Source organism: Gasterosteus aculeatus, chromosome 18 (genome assembly GCF_964276395.1).
Source record: "Gasterosteus aculeatus chromosome 18, fGasAcu3.hap1.1, whole genome shotgun sequence".
Classification (NCBI taxonomy): domain Eukaryota; kingdom Metazoa; phylum Chordata; class Actinopteri; order Perciformes; family Gasterosteidae; genus Gasterosteus; species Gasterosteus aculeatus.
Window position 1 is genome coordinate 11,500,088 of NC_135706.1, and position 23,474 is coordinate 11,523,561.

The 23,474-nt window shown below is 46.0% G+C and overlaps 2 protein-coding genes across 3 annotated transcripts; both read right to left on the reverse strand.

The window, feature by feature from the left end:
* Positions 1–206: 206 nt before the first annotated feature.
* On the reverse strand, positions 207–3,763 carry sox7 (SRY-box transcription factor 7). The gene is made up of 2 exons (XM_040161258.2): positions 2,879–3,763; positions 207–1,897 (listed from the first exon to the last, which is right to left on the reverse strand). Exons 1-2 carry the CDS (start codon positions 3,108–3,110, stop codon positions 927–929), a joined length of 1,203 nt encoding a protein of 400 aa, XP_040017192.2. The 5' UTR covers positions 3,111–3,763; the 3' UTR covers positions 207–926.
* Positions 3,764–4,593: 830 nt separating this feature from the next.
* On the reverse strand, positions 4,594–21,625 carry pinx1 (PIN2 (TERF1) interacting telomerase inhibitor 1). 2 transcript variants are annotated; one of them, XM_040160841.2, is made up of 7 exons: positions 21,486–21,625; positions 20,704–20,813; positions 20,522–20,614; positions 20,306–20,387; positions 19,684–19,785; positions 16,335–16,417; positions 4,594–5,957 (listed from the first exon to the last, which is right to left on the reverse strand). In XM_040160841.2, the coding sequence occupies exons 1-7, from the start codon at positions 21,502–21,504 to the stop codon at positions 5,286–5,288; spliced, it is 1,161 nt and encodes a 386-aa protein (XP_040016775.2). In that variant the 5' UTR covers positions 21,505–21,625; the 3' UTR covers positions 4,594–5,285. The 2 variants fall into 2 exon arrangements, with proteins under 2 accessions (XP_040016775.2, XP_040016776.2); XM_040160842.2 differs by having other exon boundaries at positions 4,594–5,954; positions 21,486–21,603.
* Positions 21,626–23,474: the final 1,849 nt, after the last annotated feature.

Consider the following 23,474-nt stretch of genomic DNA (forward strand, 5'->3'; position numbering starts at 1 on the left):
ATGGGCCACGAGAGCGCGAGAGAATACGTGGCGCCACACGGAATTCAAAAAAATCATCCCCCCCCCCAATTTGTGTGTGAAAACCGGCAACTGACTACTGCTCTTTCTTTTATTGTTACTTGAGCTGTATATTTATTAATAAGGGTGGAAACGCATTTCATCTGTTGTGTAGTTATTCTGTGTATGCACATCATCCAAGTAGCAACTTTGTTATATAAAAATGTTACTTTATTTTAAATTATTGTCTTTCACAAACTTAAATCAGCATACATTTATAGTTACCATTATTATTTTCCATGGTAGAGGTTATGATTATATATTATTAAGTACTTGAGAAGAAGTATAAACGCCTTTTTTCTTCATTATACACCGGTTTGTTAAATTGCATAAGAAATGTCCAACTAAAACCTCATTCAATTTCAACTACTGAGGTAAGACTCCCAAACTAATGAGAGAGAGCGAGAGAGAGAACATATAGTACAAACATGTGAATGGAAAGCGTCGATAATATCATTACAGTTAGCATTTATGCGAAACATCAAAGGACTTAAATTAGCTTCTAAAGAGCATCTGTACATCAGCAACAGTAACTGGTGACATTTACAAGTGGACAACAAGTCTTTACGATTGTTCTTCTGGTTTGGAAACGTCATGACAACCGGAGGTGGCGTACTGTCGTGTTCTTGTGTCTGCATCCCTGAGGCGTCCATCTCCCGTTCTCCGCGTTCCTCCAACCCTCTTTGTTCTTTCCTCGGCTCCGGACAATCATTTTGCTCAGTAATCAGTTCAGGCTCCAAATCACGGTGGGATGACATTGCTCAGATGTTCTAACACGGGACTTGAAATTTACAGAACATCAAAGCACGGACCAGGTGCAGCGTCACCCCAATGGCCCATTTTGAAACCCCCCCTGGGCCGCCGGGTGCTTACGAGATGCCGTAGTTGTTGTTGTAGTAGGCCGCTGTTGCGTCCGCGAGCACCGATATGAGGCTGGTTTCTGTGGGGCTGCTGGGACACGCGGAGGCGGCGGACGCGGCCACCTGGATGTGTCCCGTGACAGTCATGCCGCTGCCCTGCTGCTCGGGGTGGAACCCGGCCCCGGTGGAGTTCAGGTACTGGTCAAACTCATTGCGGTCCACCTCACCCAGAAGCTCCGCTTGGCTCAGCTGGTCCAGGGTCTCCAGGTGAGCCTGTGTCTCTGGTGGGGGGGATAGCTGACCCAGGTGGCCCTGGTGGAGCCCGTGATGAATCTGGGGGAAAGATGAGGTGCTGTAGTAAGACAGCGGAGGGCCGGGGATCAGCCCGCCGCCACTTTGGGACATGTGAGGGACGTGACCCATGTGCGTGCCTCCACAGTGGATTTGGGTCTGGGTGTAGTCAGTGTGGTAAGGGGGCGGGCTGCCCATGTGCGTCTGGTTCTGGTGGTGCTCATCTGGGCAGGAGGAGGAGCAGGAGGAGCTACCGGACGTTGAATAATAAGAGAGGGGTAAGTGCTCGTGGTCCATGGCGTCCAAGGGGGACATCTCCGGGGGAGTGGGCAGGCCGTAGGGGTACGTGTCAAAGCTGCTGTTTGAGCCGGCCGGGTCCCTGAAGCTTCGGACGCTGGGCAAGGCGGGGCCGGGGCTGGAGAACCCGCTTCGCATACCGTTGGGGCTGCCCTCGTCTTTGTCGAGGTGGCGGCAGAGGGCCCGCTGGTCGGGCAGGGCGTTCTGATCGGGGGCCAGCCCGCTCAGCAGGAAGCCCGGGTCCACCCGCTTGCAGATGCGCTTCAGCTGTTTCTTCCGGCGAGGCCGGTACTTGTAGTTGGGGTAGTCCTGCATGTGCTGCACCCGCAGCCGCTCCGCTTCCTCCACGTAGGGCCTCTTATCGGGGGGAGTCAGGGCCTTCCAGGACTTGCCTGCGAAAAGAAAAGACAAGAGTTATTTTTTGGTGTTTCACTTTAAATACAAATCTTGAACATGTTTCAATAGATTAGGCTGCAATTTATTGTTGCATATTTTTTATTTCATATTTAAAGTCTGTTATACCAAAACTAATTCACCCATTACCGATATTCTACAATGTGTAAAACCTGCATACATAGGTTTTATATCCTTTGAAAACTTAACTTAAACTCCTTTATCTGATAATTAAGATTATAAATTCTCTAGGAAAATGTGTGTGATTGAAAGACAATTAAAATTAAGGTTAAATCAAAACCGACATCTCAAAATATTAAGATACATTTTTATCTACTTAAAATGAAAACTCATATATTAATACAGTAATTTGTTTCTGTAGAAATTAAAAGAGAAAAACATTAATATTCAAACTTTTAATGCAAACTCAATATTGAGCTTTCTTTCTTAAACGTTTAAAGAGACTTTGCTTAGTTCTGGATACCCTATTTAAGACAACCACAAGAGCGCGTTTCACTTCCTTTAATGATGGGAAATTTTACATCTTGCCTCATTTTGAGTTTAATATTAAACACAAAATCCTACACTTTCTGTCCTTTTCTGTGTCCATCAATCGATTCGTTTTTACAGATACATCATTTACCATCACGCGCTTCAGTCCAAAACAGCCGTGAAGTTACGCGTTTATTCGACTCTTTTTTTTAACCTGGTTAAAGGGTAAAAAAAGAGTCGAACTGTATTAAAAACGTCAATTTGTTTTCTTCTTAAACACCGTAAATAGTATTTACGTTATTTGATGTGCTGCAAAGAGCGTTAAAACTTTTTGTAAAAGAACCGAGGCCTGCGGAGGTAATTATCAGTATGTGTAATTAAAACAGAAGAACAAATAAAAACAACACACAATCATATGATGATGATGATGATGATGATGATGATAATACTAATAGAAATAATAATTAAAAACGATGACTCCATCTCACCCAGCATTTTGCTGAGCTCGGCGTTGTGCAGGTCCGGGTTCTGGACGGCCAGCCGCTTGCGCTCGTCTTTGGCCCACACCATGAACGCGTTCATGGGCCGCCTGATGCGCGGCTCCGGCGCCTTGTCCACGGGGGTCCTGTGCGGGCCGTGTCCGTCCGGCGCGTCCCCGTCTCCCGCGGGACACTCGAAGGACTCCGGCCACGACGAGTACGCGCTGATGAGGGCGGCCATGTGCGCGCGTTCTCCTCCCCGAACTCGAGATGCGGCTCCTCGCTCGCGACAAAGTTGGAAGTTCTGAGGTTCTGAGGCTTGATTTATTTGGACTACAGCTCACGCGCAGATGTCAGCAGAGGAGTTCGGGGCGCAACCAGAGATGTTCTCAAGCGGCGTCTCCTCCCGGTGAATTGTGGGTTCAGTCTTTTCCTCGTGGAAAGAGGAGGAGAGCGCTTTATATTTGAGGAGCAGGTTCCAGGAGAAGCCCCGCAGGACTCCCGGCTCCTCCTTGATTGCAAGTTGAGCCCCGTGAAAAGAGAGAAGAGAGAGAGAGGGAGGCAGGGAGAGAGAGAGAAGGGAGGGAGGGGGGGGCAGAATGCAGGATTTCAACACCAGCAGCTCCTTAAACCGGCCTCACAACAAAACCACTTTCCATTGAGGGAAAACGAACAAACTCACAATAAGAAGTTCATGCCTATGGTCACAATCATGGCAACACAGTTCATGTCGTGTTTTTTTTCTGTAACTTCATGCTAATGTCGTGACAGAGAGATTTTGCAAGACCGGCCTTTTTTTTTCTGGCAAGCAAACCAGCACCTGTGAAACTTCTCGAACCTGTTCGGCAGTAAACCCGAACATCCAGCTGTGCGCCAGCCAACCTTTACGCAGGCCGGGGAGCCGCTCCGTGGAGCCTTATGTAATCTCAGTAAGCTGCACGCAACAGAACTTTAACGGCTTTCTAAATGTATTCGCATATGTTGGTGCATTTTGGGTGCAGATCCATAGAAACACGTGATTAAATCAAACGAGAGAATAAACCACAAATCAGGTTCCTTCTGTGGCTGCGGATCAACTCCTTGAGTTCCTGTTGACAGGATACTCTCGGGCTGCAGCCATGGAGTGATTCACACACACACACACACACACACACACACACAATGCCTGCGCACAGCTTCTGTTGATCGTAGGTCAGATGGTGTCATGGTTTGTAGTATTTATGGGGGAGGGAGTAACCCGAGAGGCACCGTGGTTTTAACTCTTCTTTAATTTCCTTCCTCCAGAGGGCAAAGGATCCTTGCAATTCTAATGCACATCTTTTGGTTGGTCGCCTCTTCAGCCATCAAACTGAAGCGTCAGCTGGAGTTTAGTGTGAAACTTATCCCCCAACACACACACACACACACACAGGAAGAGGATACGGCACCTGAAGCCACAGATAGTGTGTGAAGCAGTGATATATAGGGCTGAGCGAGGGTCACGTGTGACGTCGGGAGCTGATTACTGTACCTGAGCGTGCAGACACACATGCTATTTGGGAGGAGACAAAGTTTCACATCATTATCTGCGTATAGGGGGCTTCTGAAATGACTAATGCGTTCACCGCTGCGTGGGCGGACGCCGCGTCCCTCCATCGGTGTGACAGACGCGTGTCTGCTGGAGGAAGGGGCTTGTCTCCATATAGAAGCAGCGGCGTGAGAATTACACGTCAAAAATCAGCGAATGGGGCTGAACCTGTGTCACTTTTATTAGACATCTGCATCATAGAAAACCAGCGGTTACATTAAGTACAAATGTGAGTACATGACGGTTGAGGAAATATGCTTTATATTAATACGTCACCCTGATGAGGTTTTGTAATGAACCGTATCTCATAAGACATATACAAAAAAAAATTTAAAAAACAGTGATAGTAGCGTTTATTGTTTTACGTCATGGGGCAAATGTCAAAATGGTGATGAGGAATGCTGTTTTGCGCGACTGCACCAGTTCCCGTTTTCCTCCTACGACTTAAGTTACCAACCGACTGGCTCGTTGAAAAGGTCCTCTGTCAAGTCAAAAGGAAACATTTTAGCTGATCAGATCATCACGCTACCCACTGCGCGACTGAAGGAACACTATTCCTCTTCAGCGCGGTTTCCTCAATAACTCATGTCTCTCCACCTGTGACAGAGAGGGAGGGGGGAGGGGGGGGGGAACGAGGAAGGCAATGAGCTATTACCTAAAATATCTAACTTCTTCCTTAAGTCTAGGCATTTTAGCAACAGACCCAATCATGTGGGTTTTTTTTACGGGGCAGCGTCAAGTGTTCCACAGGTAATACGATTGTATCGGAGCGTAGGACAATTAGTCCGTGTCCCCACGATGTTTACAAGAAACCTGAAGGCATTGGAGGACAATTCTATTGATTCCCCCCTATTGATGTTTCTTTTTCTTTTTCTTGTCCTTTTTGGATTTCTTTGCTACCAGCTCTTCCTCTTTTATTTCATCGCCCGGCTTCTCGATGGGTTTCTTCTTGTCAACGACCTCAGAGTCTACGGCGTGATCATCAGTGGGCCCGTGTCCATTCAGCAGCTCAGTTCCCTCGTGCTGCTGCTGCTGCTTCTTCTTCTTCTTCTTGGAAGGAGGCAGCGCCTCACAGTTCTGCTCCCCGCCAGAGGGGGCGCCACAGTTCTCATTCACTTTCCTCTTTTTCTTCTTTTTACCAGAACTGTCCCCCCGTTCGTCCTCATCGTCCTCTATTAAGATGACAGGAACGGCAGTGCTGTTCTCTTCCACCACCTCCAGGTCTTCAGACTCTTGACGCTTGTTCTTATTTTTCTTCTTCTTCTTCTTCTTCTTTTTGGGCTCGCCGCCACCGTCGTCGATGACGATGACGGGTTCGTTGGTTGGACCGGATGTCTCGTTGGTCTCCGTTGACGGCGCCTCTTCACTAGCCCTTTTCAAGTCCGCCATTCGTCGCGCAAAATACTCCTGCATAGTGAGGGCACTTTTCACCGTCTTGGTGATGGACTCTGCGTCCAGCTCGAAGGCGGCGGGAGGACAAGTCGGCTCCGTCTCATCCGGAGGACCGCCGCCGTCGCTCTGCTGGACCAAAAACACAGAAGAGAGACAAGTTAGGATGCAACATTTAGAGAACACACACGTGGACCGAGGAGCTTAAGTGATCGTCAATCATCGTGCGTAGATTAGGAGGCTGATTTTTTTGTGGACAGAGCTCAAAATAGCATGTGGAGGTAACAATAGGTGTTAAAGGATCATCTTAAAATAAGCATCAATGGACCCAATTGTCACACGTGACATTTCTCATCATCTCCTTGCAAACACAATGTAGATTCACACGTCTTTAAAACCATCTCTTAGCGCCTCTGACTTAAGACCAGAACTTAAATATATGTATAGGAGTCGTTTTCTGTTCCATTGTGACACTACAAAACTAATTCACGTGTCTTACAAATATTTAAACATAGATTATATTAATTATACTACACATAAAATTGATTCTATACATTGCATAATAAATGTGTGCTTATTTTAACACCAGTATTTGGACATCCGGCAAAGTAAACGGTATAATTCTCTCCTTTAAAACAAACGGCGAATATAATTCATGGTTGAGTTTAAACAACTTTTTATATTTGGTGAGATCATCAAAGACCTCCTGTCTGATACACACATTTCTCCTCCTGGTTCCTGTGAGGCAGTAAAACGGTGGTAGCTGTTAAAAAGCAGAGAACACTCGCTCATTTGATTTGGTTAAACTGTCTCCAACGTGAGTCGTGGGCCACAGACTCGTCTGTTTGCTCGTAAACCGGGACCACTTCTCAGCCGAGAGCCGTATCTCAACTCTGCAGCAGGAACAATTTGTCACCTCACCCCCGCGACCCATTTGTCTTCATTTTCCTAATGGCCTACTCAATGCATAATGATTCGTCCGGAAGAATACGGGAGCTCCTCCTCGGAGGCGCACTAAACAATGCGGCCGCGCGGAGCGTTGCCTCGGAGATGTGCAACTCAACCGCATTTTTACAGATACGATACAGATTAGAGACGAAATGAAAACGCCGCGTTATATGTCGAGTCACCTCACGGTTTTGGCCTTTAAAGCTTGTACATTGCGATGACACTACTTTGACCCCTTAACACTGATTGAAATGCACAAGCCAAGTGATGGGCTGTTAAAACCATGTGGCCGTAGAGAACAACGGGTCTCGCGGGACCCAAACGGACGGAAATGTGGAGTAATGTTCCTACTAAAGCAGCCGGGCTTCCTCGTCTACGGTAAATGTATTTGGTTCCAAACTACGGGACTTCAATGGAACCCGTCAAGCAATCTCTCTGAGTCACACACACAGACTTATATATGTATCTCTATCGATTAAAAAATGAACTAACCCTTTTGTTTGCTGTATAATATAATTAATACGGACATAAATTACTCCGCACATACAACACTAGATCAATACCTTTTTTTACAGCTATGACTGATGTAACATCATGAAAGGTTCATTTCTGCATATTCGGTTTACTGTACAGTAATCCCTCGTTTATCGCGGGGGTTACGTTCCGAAAATGACCCGCGATAAGTGAAATCCGCGAAATAGAAAACTTTTTTTTTTTTTACAATTAGCAACTATTACATGTATACAAATACAGTGACTCGCGTGTAGGCCGTTTCACTGCTCTTCAGACTGGGCCGCTGCATCCTGACTGCGCTCTGCAGTGTTCTCTTCTTCTGAAGCCCGCGGTGCAGGTGTGTTTGTTCGGGAGAAGAACATAGTGATAGGCAGCTGTTGTCGCTCTTTTTTCTTCTTTGCAAAAAGATCCTTGTACACCGACATGCCACCATCGATTACGTTGGAGAACTGTAATGAACGGCTCGGGAGTGAGTTTTTAGCGAATCAGAATGCAGAGCACAATGCACCAAAAAAAAAAAAATGCAATATGAAAATCCGCGAAATAGCGAATCCGCGATAAGTGAACCGCGAAGTGGCGAGGGATCACTGTATTGCATAAGCATCACAGTCAGGAGCACATGATTGAGGCTACATGACAAGGCAGGTGTTGTGAAGTTTTCCGCCACCTCAGACCTCAACTATAAAGAACCCCATCTGCTAACAAGGTGTGGAGGAGGCGGGGGGGGGGGGGGGGGGGGGGGGCTAAGGCCCTTCAGTTGAGGAGCCATTACACAAAACTTTCCAACTTCCCAGAAAGAAAAAAAAGAAAAAATCTATACTCCCCGTTACTGCACAATGGCATCCTGCGCTTGGGAGAGACGAGATGTGGTTTGGAGCTGACAGCGGCAAACAACATGTACCTGGGATTAGGGGAGACGGCTGGGGGCCACTTTAGAACCGCCTGTGAAATTACTCTCGAGAGGGAGACGGAAGAGGAGGAAGAAGAAGAAGCAGGAGAGTGACAGAGAAACTCCTTCATCAGGGCGAGTAGCAGGGACCTGGTCCTCCGTCCGCTCCGCCTGGGGATCTCCATTAAACCCTGATCCGGCCGGACAAACACGCGCACAGCGGGGACGCAAACCACCTACAGTCAGCAGTACCGGCGGCCCTGGAGAGGTTTGCTGTAGGCAACGTGTTACTAACAGACCACTCGGCAGTAATGTTTGAGATCTTATTTCCCCGTTTCAAGCTGTGTGCCGTTTTCACCTGGTTGTTTTTGTACTTGGCGATTTGTGCCGGACTGCTTTTATGAGACAAAACCCTCGGAGCAGAATAAATCTTTCCTGATAAAAGCGCCATTTTATGAACTCATAATACAACACTGTAATGTTAGCAGAGCGGCATCGCTGCTGAATCAGCTTTATGTTTGAGTAAAGCAAAAACACGACAGAATGTGATATTAACAATCATGACAAATATTAACCAATACAGAGAAGTAGATAATGTTAGGCGCGTAAACGTCTCGGTCAAAGACAACCAGAGACAACTTCTTTTTTAACACTAGGCCAACGTGAATATTAAGATAATTCAATTCTCTCTCGAATTTCCAAATGTTGATTGACAAATTGTGACAGAAGTGAGATAATTGGCTGCGATGTTCACAACACGCATGCAGCACATTCTCACGCGCACCGCGAGTGGAAGGCACACGATGGAGGAGGACAAAAATGATCAATACTGTGGCTAGAAATCACAAAAACTGGGAAAACCGTATCAGAAGTGAGGATTATAGAGTTCCGTATGTTCACTTACTCCTTTCCAACACGAGTTCAGAAACAAATCTCACTAAACTAAATAAGTGCAGTGTGGATGAGTTGAAACCTTCCCACAGTGGTTTACGTCTTTACTTCCTCCAAAAGAAAACATAATCTAAACGTTACTGCTTTTTGCTATTTTAGTGCCAAACCCGACACAAATATACATCATTTAGAAAACAAGTCCACATAATTGCTGGAACTAGAGGCGGACGGTTGATGAGGTATTCCCAGGCTGTAACCCAGTGGGGTCGCAGAACACACCTTCATGTGGCGACATCTCCTCCTGCTCCTGCTGCTCCTCCACCTCCTCCTCCTCCTCCTCCTCCTCCTCCCGGGCCCAGAACCCCAGGAAGAGGATGCGCTCGCTGCACTGTGTGCAGCTCTGAGATAAGGCTCCTTCGGCCGAGCAGCGGCCCGGCTGGCTATCGGGCCCTTCCTGCTCCATTCTCTGCCCTGGCGGGGGCGGGGAGGGGTGGGAGTGGAGTGGAGTGGGGGAGGTGGCGGGTCTGGGCAGGGAACACGAGGAGGGCCCGTGGAGGGTCCCGGAGAGAGAAAAAAAAACAAAAAAGGAGAGGGTGGGGAAGACATTCACCAGGCCGCCTCCTTCAAGACCCTCCAGTTCCATCTCCCCTCGTTGGCCCAGAGGAGCAGAGATACGGGGGCCAACGTAATCAAGGGCAGAGGCATCGGAGCCAGCCGGGCGATGGAAGGGTCACTTAAGACCGCGTGCAACTCGGTTTTAAAACTTATTTTGGCGGAGAAACTTCTTTGACTTCGACACTGGATCCGAAACAAATATGCAGCGAGTAAAGCAACTTGATGTTTACCTTTTTCCAAAACCAATACTGTTGGGATGTTGTTCGCCGCGGATCCCAAGCCAAGGCCTTTATTAACACATGGAGGTCGTTTCATCCGCTCTCATTGAAGAGAACTAAACGCACAAAAGTAGCCCTACTTAAATTAGTGAATCAACTTATTCAAGTATTCCTTCAAACCATTAAACATTTGCTAGTTACAACTTTTCAAAGTTTTTTTTTTTATTGTCTATCTTTCAAATGATTCATCTTTCTGTGCATTAATTGTTGGAAAAAATAAGCATGCGTTGTGATTTAATGATGAAATGCAGCTCTAATCGAAGCCAATTTCACAATTAACTGTCACCTCCACTTATCTTCTCCAACAGGTACTTCTGTAGAATTGTGCGTTAAAGCACATCTGTGTTTGTTTCCCGGCTCCACAATAAAACCAGGGAATGATAACCAAAGGCTGTGAACTTGGAATGTGAACTTGTTATCTATTAACCAAATTACAATTTTTGTTTAAGGGAAAATAAGATTTTATTTTAGTAATGAAAAAAAAAAAAATCACAAGTTTGTCTAAGAAAATATCCTGTAATGGGGAACAACTATAAGATTTACTAAACGTTATGAAAAAAGATTAATGTTTCTTACTAATTAGCTTTAATCGCCTTGTGGCTCACATCTTAATTAGCATTCGACAAAGCTGCAGTAGCCTATTTATTTTCTTAAAAAACTGCCCGCTTTGCAATACGCGGTGGGTTTTTTTCCTCCAATATTTTCAAGCCAATATTGGTCGGGACTGTAATTGCGTGAGTGTGCCCTCATTGTCCTGCCACAATAATAAATTTGGCGATACTCAAGGTCTATGGATCAGGCCCTGATTAGCCAGCTGTCTCTCCCCGATGGCACGCGGGTGCAGCAGCACATCCTTCACGCGCCTGATGTGGGCGGACAGAAAAACAGCTGGATGCCTTATCCTCCAGTAAATAAGCAAACCGCCCCGACATCCATCTTGTTCTTCCTCTTTACATAATGTTGCTGACCCCCAATGTGATCCTGATAGTCTGCTTCCCTTCCTGAAGGAACACCACGTTCACAAGGCAGCAAACTTAAAAACGGTGAAATGAAGTAGCTTAAGTAGATTAAACGCAACACATGGAGGCTTCGGCAAAGCTGTGCTTCTGCTTAAAGGATACTTCCTTTAAACAACAACCCCCCCCCCCCCGAAAAAAGGCACTTTGTGCCCAGTGCGAGAACGTTTATCACAAGTAACAAATGAAGACGACATTATGCATGCGGCATGACTGCCCCGTGCTTGTTCAACATGGCAAACGCTTGCCGTTGTGATCTCCCCCCCCCCATGGGATACCTCCTCCCCAACCCCAGAGAGGGACGATACGGTGATTATTTTCCTCCAGCTGTGATTTATTAGATTAAAGAGTCAGTGATTAAACGGTAGTTGGCGGCTGTAAGCAGCCGGAGAGGGCTGGAAGTCTTTGGGCGGTTAGCTTCACCGGGCGGTAATTACCGCGGCCCCCGTGTCTCCCGGCTTAGTCCCGTAACTAAGAGACGGACGCCCTCTTTTTTTTCCTTTTTCGTCCTGCGCTAATCTGTAAGTGTCAGCGAGCTTGGCATGCCAGGAGGGAGGTAGGTGGTAAATGTATGCATGTGTCTTTGCAGCCGGGAGCGGGCGGGAGGGAGGGGGGGGGGGGGGGTCGGTTGGTCGTGATATTTTTGGCGGTGGAAGCAAAAGGGCCCGTCAACAAGCACGCTGAAGAAAGGGAAAGCTTGCTTGAGGCAATTAGATGTTATCTGAGAATGAATTAAGAGCTTCACAATAAAGGCTTCGGCCCGCGTCAGCGCACATTCCCATTCAAACCGCGCCGGCCGCAGCGCGACAACGCACGTCTACGGTCGCAACCCCTTTCAACGCGTCTATTAAGAGGTTAATGGACAACTGAGCCAAGAGGGAAAGGCCTGATTTGGTGCCAGATTTACTATTTATACTGACAATTATTCCATGCAGGGGAACTCCGCAAAAGAATTTAGACTAAAGTGAAAAAAGGAACACCTAATATGTATATAATATATATAGACAACAATATAAGTTATTAAAACACCTGTCAAGCTGCTTCTTTGCATGGAGTTATGACGCTATTTAACTGATGTCTTAAACGATAGCAACCAATTAAATGTTCATGGCACATTTTTAAGCCGCAGTTACAAACATTCAAAACAACAACTCAACACTCGCTCACTTCCACGTTGACACGCCTCAGCAGTCAAAAGCCGAAGACAACTTCTTTTCTTCGGTGAAGACATTTTTGCCTCCGCGCCGTCAGCAAAGTTGCGCCGCTCGGCTCCGCCCATCGGCTCGCTGGCTCTTCGCCGCCGCACCGCCCCATAACCCCCGAGGACGGTGGTATCGAGGGAGCCGCCGCCCCCCCGCTGACGCGCGATCATTCATCCGGGAGACGCGTAGGAAGGGAAGAACTGGCAACAGGTGCCACCCGATGAGGTCCGATCCGCCGGCCTTTTGTGCCTCAACGTGAGTGGGAGTGGGAGAGGCCGCGGGAGGTCACGCTGACCCGGGTGAGCGATACCGACCGTCTGACTGGAGGGTTCAGACGTCAAAACAAGCTTTGTACCAAATTACGCTCAGCCGTTTTTCATCCCTGACATTTTTAAAGGAGTGCAGAACTAACAAAGTAGAATATTGGCGTATCTGTTGACCATGAAAATTCATTATGGCAATTTATATGATTTCTTTTTACTGAACTTAAAGAGGGTGAATAGTAAGGTGAAAATGAAATGGTCCTGATTACATTAAGCTACAGTAAATTATATGACTAATTAGCTGGGGATTCCCCACAACATTTCATATCTGGATTGCTAAATGAAAAACCTGAAATGGTCTAAATTAATTTATTAGTTATTTATTACAATTACAAAGATTGAATGTCAATATAAATTCTTTGAGTTTTATAACAATTGGAAGGAGTTTTTATTCTTTTCAAAAACCTCCCCGACAGAAAAAAGAAACGTAGAAGCTAACGTTGGTTCCTCTTTCATCCGCGCTGGCGGCTCTAAAAAATGACTAACTTTTGTTGATATATGAATCGGCGCGGAGTCTATTTATCAGCAGGCCCTCTGCGGTCGCCCGCTTGGGTCCCTCAAGTCACAAGCCGCGTCGCTCCCCTTTGACTGATTAATTAGCCAATCAGAGGACATTTTTCACTGGGCGGCAGAATGGTTTATTTCAGCTAATGCCGGGCTTTCGAGCCGAGGCCCGCTGGAGCCTCGTCGGCTCTTTCGGCCTGCCTGAGTGGAGTCGGGCAGAGGGGCAAGGGAGATAAATCAAGCCGCGCTGGCCCTCCATGCGGCTCCCCTAACTAAACCCCCCGAGGAGGGCACGGTGGTGGAGTAGGTGGAGAGAGAGAGAGAGGGGTGGGGAGGTTGGGGGGGGGCGGGACGGCCAGGGGCACTGCGCGTCCACCGATAAGCACGGGGAGCACGGGGCTGCCAAAGGGCCCCGGTGTCGAAGTGGCCGGGGCGCTCAGAGATCCCCGGCAGGGAGAGACCGTCGTTTGTCACGCCGTGAGTAATTGCGCCGGGCGGGACACAGGAGGGGGGGCCCGCGGGAGACGCAGCGCGGGACGGGTGATGGATGACAGAGAGCCGTGGAGATGGACAGCTGCTCCGCCACGTCTCCATAAGCCTCGCTGGGCGGAGGGTGTAAATAATGGGGTCCAAGCGCACATTTCCAAGTGGTTCCGCCAGACGGTGGAACGAGGCTTCGGGTGAAACAGCCATTTGTTCTGCAGATCATTGTCGTGTCGTAGTTAGTTGTGGTGGCCTCCCGGGCGGAGGGGGCATTATTTTATGCTGTTTATAATTTTGTGCACTTGCGGTTTACTACCGCTGTCATGACAAACGGTATCAATGACTTAACACATTTATGTCAAGTGTTGAGACAAATATAACTCAACATAAGCTTCTTAAAAGCAGGCACGTTTCGTATACTTGTAATACTTTTATTATGATTATTATTACTTTATCATTGATAAGTAGTAGTATTACTTGCTTGGTAACGCTTGATTATTGAATCAGATGTCTTGATTTGATTAATTTTTAACCCTGCTGAGTTTCCTTTTCAGATCACATGGCTAGAACACATAGGTTTTGAATTATATTAGTTTGTTACGTATTTCAAAATGCATCAATGTTGTTCACAAAGAATATCAAAAAAGAGCCCAAAAACTAAGACATTCCTCTATGCATTTTTGTTTAAATGTTATCTTTATCGTAAGTTGTCTTGGTTGGCATTGTTACCCAACATACTGTGAGGTTGGGATGTTTTCACCTGGAGATTATTTAAAAAGACAAATTTACACAAACAAAACTAACCAACGACCAACTAATATGTGGGGGTTAATAATCTGTCCTGTCTGCTCGTTTTCAACAGATCCGATCCTGCCTTTGATGAAAAGAGGCACGTGGGACGGCAGAGTGTGTGTATGTGTGTGTGTGTGTGTGTGTGTGTCTGCATTTCAGGGAGCGTTGTGAGCAGCGATAAGAGGCGAGCAGGAAGCACATCACTGCAAGGAAGGAAAACCCCAGCGGCGTGGGACTGGTGGAAGGGAGGCGGCGGGGTGGAGGGTAAAGAGCCGGGAGATTCGTGAGCGGGAAGGAGGGCGGTTCTGAAGCCGAACCCGATCGGGTCTCACCTGGTCGAGGTGCAGATACGCGATAATGCGCCAACCCATTTCACCACTAAATGGCCTTCATTTCGAGACGGCCTCTACGTGTAGTACAGCTCTTTGGGGCACCGACGTTACTACACGCGTGAGTGTTGTAGATCGTATTTTGTGCTGGAACAGAGGAGCACCGCGAGCACAGACCAGGGGGCACTGAGGGTCACCGGCAGCGCCGCGGACACTCACAGGAGACTCTGGACAATGCCTGGAGCTTGATTGGTCCATCACCCTCTTTACCTCGTCCCAGCCGGCTCAAACGTTGCTGGGCTTCAACGCGAGGCCCCGCAGGGACGCCATTGTAATTGTGTTCAGTGTTTTCGATATGGTCATTGGCGTCCCTCCTGGCTGAAAAATAGCAACCCGTAACCCAACGATTAGGCAGGAAATGCTGGTGTATATTGCTTGCGTTTCCAATGTTAATCAGCAGCCATTGTCATGTTATGGCTCGGGCACCTGCGCGGGAATAGAAAAAACGGTTTTCCCCGTGCAATTTATGGATTTTAAGATGCCAATGTCTTCAAGCCAAACGCTTGAGATAAACAGGAGGGAGCCAACAAGAGGATTTTCTGTGTCACCGTGTACAAAAGCAACATTTGTCTCTGTCCTGCTGTATGGAGTCAGCAAAACAAATACATAGAGACATAAGTTCTGCTTGTGTCAACTCCAATAACTTTTTTGTAATAATCCCAGTTTATTTATCAAGCAAAGTTAGAATAAAATCCCATCTGTTGGCAGTCAACCATCTTATATCTGAAAAAGTATTTACAAATCCTATTGCAATTTAATGCTAAAGGTTGCGTGCTTACTTATTCAACATGATGATTTAGTTATTCAGTATCTATAAATAATTCAACAAGTTCCATTAGCAAATACGTACGTTTCATTTCTAACAACGCACGCCCAGTTTAATATTTCAATGCAACCATAACAACCGGAATAGATTAGAACGCTAACGTTAATTCGGTAACAGGTGAGGTCTTGTTTTTCACAAGTAGCTAAGCATGCAACTTGCACCTGTCTGAGCCTTTAAGCTACGCTTCAAAAAGCACAAGCGCCAGCATAACGCCGGATGGCAAAGTGACGTTTGAAGTGACCAACGCCAGGAGCAAAAAGGCAAACTTTTTTTTTTTTGCAAGCGTCATCATTTCAGATTTCCGCACGCCTCATCCCAAATTTTTGATTTGCCTTTAATAACGCCCTGTGGCCTTGGAGCTCCCTGACGTGGACGCTCCGGGACGCCGGTAGAGAAGAGAGGGATTGCAGCGGGAGCAGTAGTGGGTAAGAGCGCAAATCCCTTAACTGGATTTAGGTGCTCTCGCCGCCATCAGTGGGCCGTTGGCGGCGTTAAAGCTGCACGATGTGACATGTCTAATCTGGGACCTCGGGCCGTTAAGGAGCTGGGCCCCGTACAAGCACTCGGGTCACATGACACCACAGCGATGACTGAGGCATCAGCACCAGCCATCGCCCTTAATTACCAAGACGGAGGCCAATGAGCCCGAGCCACGGATAAAATGCACCCGCTCATGAACTGGGTTCCGGCCTCAACATGGTACATGTGGTTTATGAGGTTTGCATGTGTTTTTTGTAAGAACTTAAACCATTGATAAGAAAATGTAAAAAATGGATTTGCAAGGTTATGGTTTGGAAAAAAGTTTAGTTTTCAGGGCCTGTGAACGTATCTTGATTTTACCTGCTCTCGTGATTTGGCAGCTTTTCCTCTTTTCCCAAAGATGCAGTTAAGGTCTGTTTCACTACGGGAGGACAGGTCTTTTCCTACGGAGAAAAAAAAAAAGGATAAATATTTCAAATTCATTCAGCAACTTCAAAATCTGTTTTAAACGGTTTATTTTTGCAATTCATAAAACAAAAAATACAGATTACTGATATGACCTAGTGAGGTTTTCACTTTTGACCGTTCACATTTTCTCACATACAAAAGGGACACGTCCCAAATGAAGACAACCTGTATTGGCTACAGTTGAAAGAACAAGTAGGCGTGGGGGGGGCGGTATCTTGAGCAAAGAGAGGGGAGGTTTGCGTGGTTCGCTTCTGCTCCAGGGATAAAACGGCATAGAAAAATAAACCACCGACGAGGTCTGCCACGCCCCGCCTCCGGATTCCCATTTTCAAGCCAGGCCTCAAAGACTCCTGGAAGCACACAGTCGCCCGTCTCAGGCCCGGGTCCTGTTCGTACAGCTGCATCCTCTTCCTTCAGCGGGGCTCTGATAACATTCGGTTATTTATTGCTTTTAAACCGCTATCTCCCCTACTCTTGGCTTTGAAAGCTGCACATGCAGGTCTGAGAAGTAAAACCAAGAAAAGTATGTTGCGAACTAAAATAAATGAGGGACGGGACCCGAGTTCGTCCAGCGAACTCGGGTCAAATGTAAAGTTATGCCCAATGTGACCTTTCTGCTGTTTGGATGAGGAAGCGCCTGTCAGAATTCTCAGGCTTTCAGGTGAAAGTGCAAATAGCAAATGTTGTGATAAAAAAGAAAGGAGCTGAGGCGTTTAAAAAGGTGGCCGAGTGCCAGGACGCAGGACGAAGCATGCGAGCTGCTGCCGTGCAATGGAAAGTGTTTGTGAATACATGCTGGTTTCCAATGGCACAGTTGAAATGGCAACCACTGTCAGTACGGATTACTGGGCAAAGCAGGCAGAAACAAATGTTCAATTAACAAAAGAAGTACAATATGAGGAGGGGTCACATAAAAGTCCCCAGAACTGAACAGGTTGGTAGATCTAGTTACACTTGCAGCTTCTTCAGCTTGCTGTGAACTTATAGCTTATTTGGCCTCAAAACGTTTCAGTTTACGGCTCAAACGCAAACATTTGTTAGGTTGAAAAGCCCCGACACTACTACAAAGCCAAACACAGCGGATGGAGAGCTGTAGTTAAATTCTGCACCCCCCACCTCCGCCCTCGCCCTCTCTTTGCTGCCATGACAGATGATGGATGGAGGTAGCAATTAAAACTGGGTTACTGGTTTATGCTGCGGGTCCCGGACCCAAGCAGCGGAGATTTTGGTGCTCCCCCCCCCCCCACAAACAAAGGCCATCAATCCTCAGCGCTGGCAGTGAGGGAACCGGCATGAACAGGACAGGATATCAATAAAAAAGCAGAAGGAAGAGGAGGAGGAGGAGGAGGCCCGCGCCGCTACGGAGGGGGAGATGCTACCACGGTTCTCAGGTGCTACTGCGGTCGTAAATTTAACCATCAATGTTTTTACAGACTTTATATTAAATGAACCAATAAACTATTAAATTAATGATTTAGCTGTGAGGACCATGAACATTTCCTACATGAAGTCACCCTCGTCAAAAACAGGCTTTTTAAACGGTGGAACTGGACTGACAGTTTATGCCTGTCGGACCACTTCAAGCAGACGCAACACTCAACTCTCAAGTTTCCAATCAGGTTACGGACAAACAAGTAACGCCAGCGTGCCTTCCGTTGCATGGCAACAGTCGCCAACCCCTTTTGAGTAGAAACAAGTTTAAGTGGTGTTACGTTGTTATACAGGTGTCCATTTCACACAGAGCAACAAACTGGCTGAAGATCAAGTTGCAGACCAAACGTTGCCACCTGCATTTCCCCCTTACCTGCCTCCCACTGTGCCAAGGCAGAGAAAATAAAGATGCTGAAGTGAGTGGATCTTAAATGTCTTAATGTGGGAAATCGTACAACTGTCAGAGTGCTACGTGCTCTTTGGTTTCCCTTTGTATTCTGAGCCTCACGGTATTCGGGTGGCTACGGAATCAAAGAGACACACGTCCAAATATAAGTGTTACAAATGAATTCAATATATGCTCCAAAAATGTGTTTGAGCACAATGCAAATAACATGTCCGTTGTTCTTTGCTGAGAAGTCCTCATTTACAAGACAAAGACTTACTCACAAATTCAAATTTACAATGCAAATATGCATTAACATTGGACAATAAAAAAGGGGGTATATTTAGAGACAGTGTGGATGCACACCAACTAAGACTACTGCTGCCTCTGTACGAGTCAGAGAATTCAGAAGATTCTGGAGTAAAATCATCACACCATTAACCTATGCCTTGTGTCTTAAGTGAGTACGGTGGATCCAATCCACCGGGGACAAAGTCTTTTTCTGGCCCCTGCCAAATTAAGATCACAAAAACAGGGGGAGAGCATCTGGGGAAGAGACGGACGCCACTCATCTATCTGGTGGGGTCATCTTAATGGGTCACACAGCTTCTGGGAGGTGTTGTTTTTTTGAGGGGGGGGGGCAGTAAATGGACCTGCCAGATGCCCCAAACAGGAAATAGGAAGTTGCTATTGAATGACGTAAAATGTAAAAGGCTCTTCCAGGTGAGGCAAAAGTTGAGATTTTGTTTTCCTGTGTATGCTGACCCGATGAGGCACATTTGAACCCAATAACAAGAACGGTTACAGAGTAATTACTCCAGCACATGCAAAAGGACTTGCAGAGTTACTGCAATAAAGACATCGCCGATCAATATCAGCTCAGTGTTGCAAGTTCAGCATCAAAACACCATTACTGATGAATACCTTGACAATCTTATTAAGAAATGGTGCTTGCAATCACTCAACTATGCTCCATGCTTAAGCAAAGCATTAGACGATGAGTAAGCGGTTATTCCTTTTGGTCTCCAGTGGTCCTGAACACCAGATACCTCCTTGTGCCTATCAGTGCACTGGCCTTGACCAGCCAATTTTGGCTTCCTGGGTTTTAAAGGAGTAAAATGAATGAAAGTAGAAGGAAGAGTTATTAATAACCTCCCCTTGCACTGACCGGGCCAAGTGACCCAGCACCGCCTGACAGGGCTCTGATCAGCATCTGTGGTCTAAGCCAAGTGCACACCGCTCAAGGAATGGTTACGGAGGCGTTCTGTCGGTCTGGGTGGATTATATGGAAAGCGGAAAACCAAAAGAAGTAGAGGCACAAACTTTTGCAGGTGCTTAAATAAGAAAAATAATACACACATCAGTACGTGCTTGCACTGAAACTATTTGATCAGAAACTTTCCTTGTTGAGAACCACAAACTCACCTTTAGTGAACTTCATGTAATGGACCCGCTTTTTGGAGGTCTTGGACTTCTCTTCCAAGCTGAACCCTTTCGCTTCCTCTACTGGTGGAGTTTCTATAGATGCTTTATTTAAATAAAAAACGACAACAACAATGTAGTCATCAATAGCTATCATTTTAAGATGACCATTTAAAATCATTGCATTTTATTACAACCTCATAAAACAGTGACATGCTTTGTCTCCCAGGCCTGTGCTGACAGATGTATGTTCATTTTTCAACTGTGGAAATGTTTCTCTCCTAAATGTTGCAGCGCATCACCCTCTACTGTCCAACGGAGGGAACGCACACACAAACGGCTGCTCTACGGCATCGTAATGGCAAGAGTTGTAAGTACAGCAACATTATGGTTGAATTTATGGTGTAACAGTGTGAGCTGATGATGTGGCACGGGGTGATTTGGCTTAACTTGAAGAAAATGAATTGAAACATTTTCTTGAATAAGTATAAATCGATTTGTGAAGAACAAGTGCCAATGTTTTGTTAGTAACATCTCATGAGGTTAAACATCACACATACACGTTCAACCTCTTTATCAAGATGTAACAAGGTGCATTACAGTTATCACTCGCTTTCGTACATACCGGCGCTGCCGTTTTGTCCGTGGCAGTTGTTCAGTTGAGCCAGAAGCTCGTTGAAGTCATCCTGGTGTGCGATCCAGTTGTCCTGTGAAAACAGGCATCAATCAGCACAACAACAACAAAATAAAAGAGCCCTGCTACAAATCTTCACTTGAAAATTAACGGTGCAACGAGAAGACTTAATTCAAGTGTAGCGTCAAATGTGGGAAACAGGCTCACCTCATAGCTGGCCATTGTTCCAAGACCATAATTGTCGTTTTTAACTTTAACTTTGATATTTTCAGTGGAACCTTGCTCGCTTCTGCCAAGGCCCTTCATCGAGAAAACATAACAAGCGTCATCAAAACACTGTCAAACGTCTCAGGAAATACAGTTGACACATCAAGAAAGATCCATCTCACCTTCCCCTTGGACCAGCCCATTCGCTCCATCATCTTATGGCCGAATTTGGATTCATCATTACTCCAGCTGGTGTTCCTTGGGTCCACAGACCACTTCACTTTCTTCCGGGCTGGAAATCACAGCAGCAACAATCGGTACATTACAGCCCTCCAACAAAACATTACACGGGCGAGCAACTCACACTCAAAGCCGAAGCTGACCGGTGTGAGATCTTATGTACACGCAAAAATAATACGCTAAGAACTTAAGAGTGGACAAAGAATACGTCTACACGCGTTGTGTATTTAGTATTTATTAACACACAGATCCGCATCATTGCCGGGTAACTTAACTCCGCTGTGCCTTATATCATTTAAATATACAGATCCCATGTTTCAAAAGCATTTTGGTGTCGAGATCTTGTACACGTTTAGGCCCAGTTTATAAGCTGGACGGGGAGGTGTCTTATGCATGTAAATTAATGTTAGACACAATGATTGACAATTGTCAGAGAATCCAGGCAGAAGCGAATCTGCTGTTAAATACAAATATTCCTTAATTGAGGACAACAGAAACATCTGTACAGATATAGAAACACGTGTTTTTCGCACAGACCGCTGCAGTAATGCTAATGTTAGCTACACGAATAGTTCGACAAGTACGATATAAATGAATGTTTTCGCGGAAAAGCCAAGGTAGTATGTAGCAGTGGCTTTAAACGAACACAAAACACAAAAATAACTCATTCACTTTCAAAGAAAAGCGGAAATATTTGACAAAAGTCCAACAAAATTGTACGTACGTGCGGCGAGCATGGCCATCTCGGGGTCCTTCAACAGCCTGACGAAAGTCGCGCGGGTGTCCCAGAAAATGCCTGAAGAGAATACATTGCCACGTTGTTTTCGTAAACTTATCTCGATAACATATGTTTTGTTCGTTTTATTCCATATGGGGGAAGCTATGTTAATTATTTGTTTGCTCTAATAATATAATATAACATATTACGCAATTGGTCATCTTTGCCGGCAGAGAGCGCCGCAGTCACACAACTACAGCATAAACATGCGACGTGTACCGGGTCATTAAGATTCAATGAACTCAAACCACAGCTCCATTAATCTAATCTCACTGTATCGTGTTGAAAAATACAATGTTTGTATTCACCCGAGCCGCAACAATCGTTTGTTTGAATAACAAACGACCAGAACATATACAATACACAGCATTTGCCGGTGTTTTTGTCTAATTAACTCTCTGTACGACATCCTCTGCCTCAGGGGCCTCAAATCAGGAGAAGAACCTGGACCGACATACATATTCAAGTCCTCTTATGTACCTTGTAATCAACATATAAGACAAAAGAACCAGTAATCAAGGCCTTACAGAAAGCTCTGCCAGATAAAATACTTTCTCATCCTGTGGTAGTTTTTAGGGAATAACTTGTCTGGTTTCTTTAGTCTCACTAAAGTATAGAGTTTATTAACTAATAACAATGAAATTATATCAAATGTGGTGTCCTTGAGCTACCTAGGGGTTATAAACACTTTGAGTGTCAACCGATCAAAAGGAACAATGTTAGTCTTGATATGGTTTCGCCAGTGTTTACATTTCTGGTGTGCCCAAGGACACGAGGTGAGGCAATAATATTTATTTATGCAACAAATCCCACGGAAGCGCTTTGTCTTGGTTAACCTTCAAGAGATGTTTAGCCTTAGAAAGGAGACACATTTTTGTCGGATAGTCTCTTAAAAAGTTTTATAAAAAAATAATGATTGGGAGAAAGAGAAATGCGTAATATAAAGGCCAATAGAGACAATTATATATTCCACTCCTGTCCTAATTGCACATATTTACATACTAAATTAAAATAATCACGCTGTCACACTGTTAAATAGCCAGACGTACTTTAATGGTTAACACTGCAAGAAGCGTGAAACTCTAATCTGACCCCAAATCTAAAGTAATTACCTCGCGCATGGGATTAAGGTGAGGTTGTGTAACTGTGTGAAAGCAAATATTGTCCACCTGACCTGCAACAAAGAAGCTGTCAATAGGAACTGTGATACTGTGCAGTATCTGAGCTTTACGTTCTGTTCTTTCCACTTCTTTTTCAACCAGTCCTGAAAGAGTTCTCTGTATGTTACATAACGTCCCGATTTCAGAAATGCTTCACTATGCACTCACACTGTTTAGGTCAGATCAAGTAAAACACATCATTCAAAACGTGTTCCCCATGGATCATTGAACAAAAGAGCTCATGAATGTAACCATGATCTCAAAGTTACAATGGATTTTCTGAACATGAGCCCTGTAATGGACTACTGGAGTAGAGAAAAGGCCATTAAGATGGTTCGCAACAGCAACACGGCCCAACAAACGTGCAGAACACATTAAAACATGACATCTGCAATAGACATTCCACGAGGGTGCACTGTTTTGAATGCCTGTAACTGTAAGGAAGCTGTATACAGTAGGCCTTTACATTTGCCTTGGAGGCCCGAGGGTAGGAGGAAGGCCGTGGGTCTCGGGCTCTGTTACCATGGCAACAGGTCTCGGTGTGGAATAACAGCTGTTGCGGCGTTTCGTGGCCCGCTGCCCGGTAGCTCACCCCCCTCCCCCCCCCCCCCCCCCCCCCCCGGCCTTCTCCACGTCTCGCCCTTCACTCTCTGCCCCCGGTGTCCAACGTAAGCTGCAGGCACACGGCGCGAATCTTATTACACGACGACGAACAAAGCCCCCGGGGCGGAGGGGAGGGGGGGGTCACGGGCGGCCGAGGATGCAGGCGGATTGG

Excerpts from the sequence above, each read along its gene's own strand:
- pinx1 (XM_040160841.2), bottom strand. Across the intron at positions 19,786-20,305 it reads CGGACAAAACGGCAGCGCCG|CATCTATAGAAACTCCACCA; the intron begins GTATGTACGAAA and ends ATTTAAATAAAG. Across the intron at positions 5,958-16,334 it reads CTGCCAAATCACGAGAGCAG|CAGAGCGACGGCGGCGGTCC; the intron begins GTAAAATCAAGA and ends TTTTTGGTCCAG.
- sox7 (XM_040161258.2), bottom strand. The coding sequence starts at position 3,110 with ATGGCCGCCCTCATCAGCGCGTACTCGTCGTGGCCGGAGTCCTTCGAG. Across the intron at positions 1,898-2,878 it reads CGAGCTCAGCAAAATGCTGG|GCAAGTCCTGGAAGGCCCTG; the intron begins GTGAGATGGAGT and ends TTCTTTTCGCAG.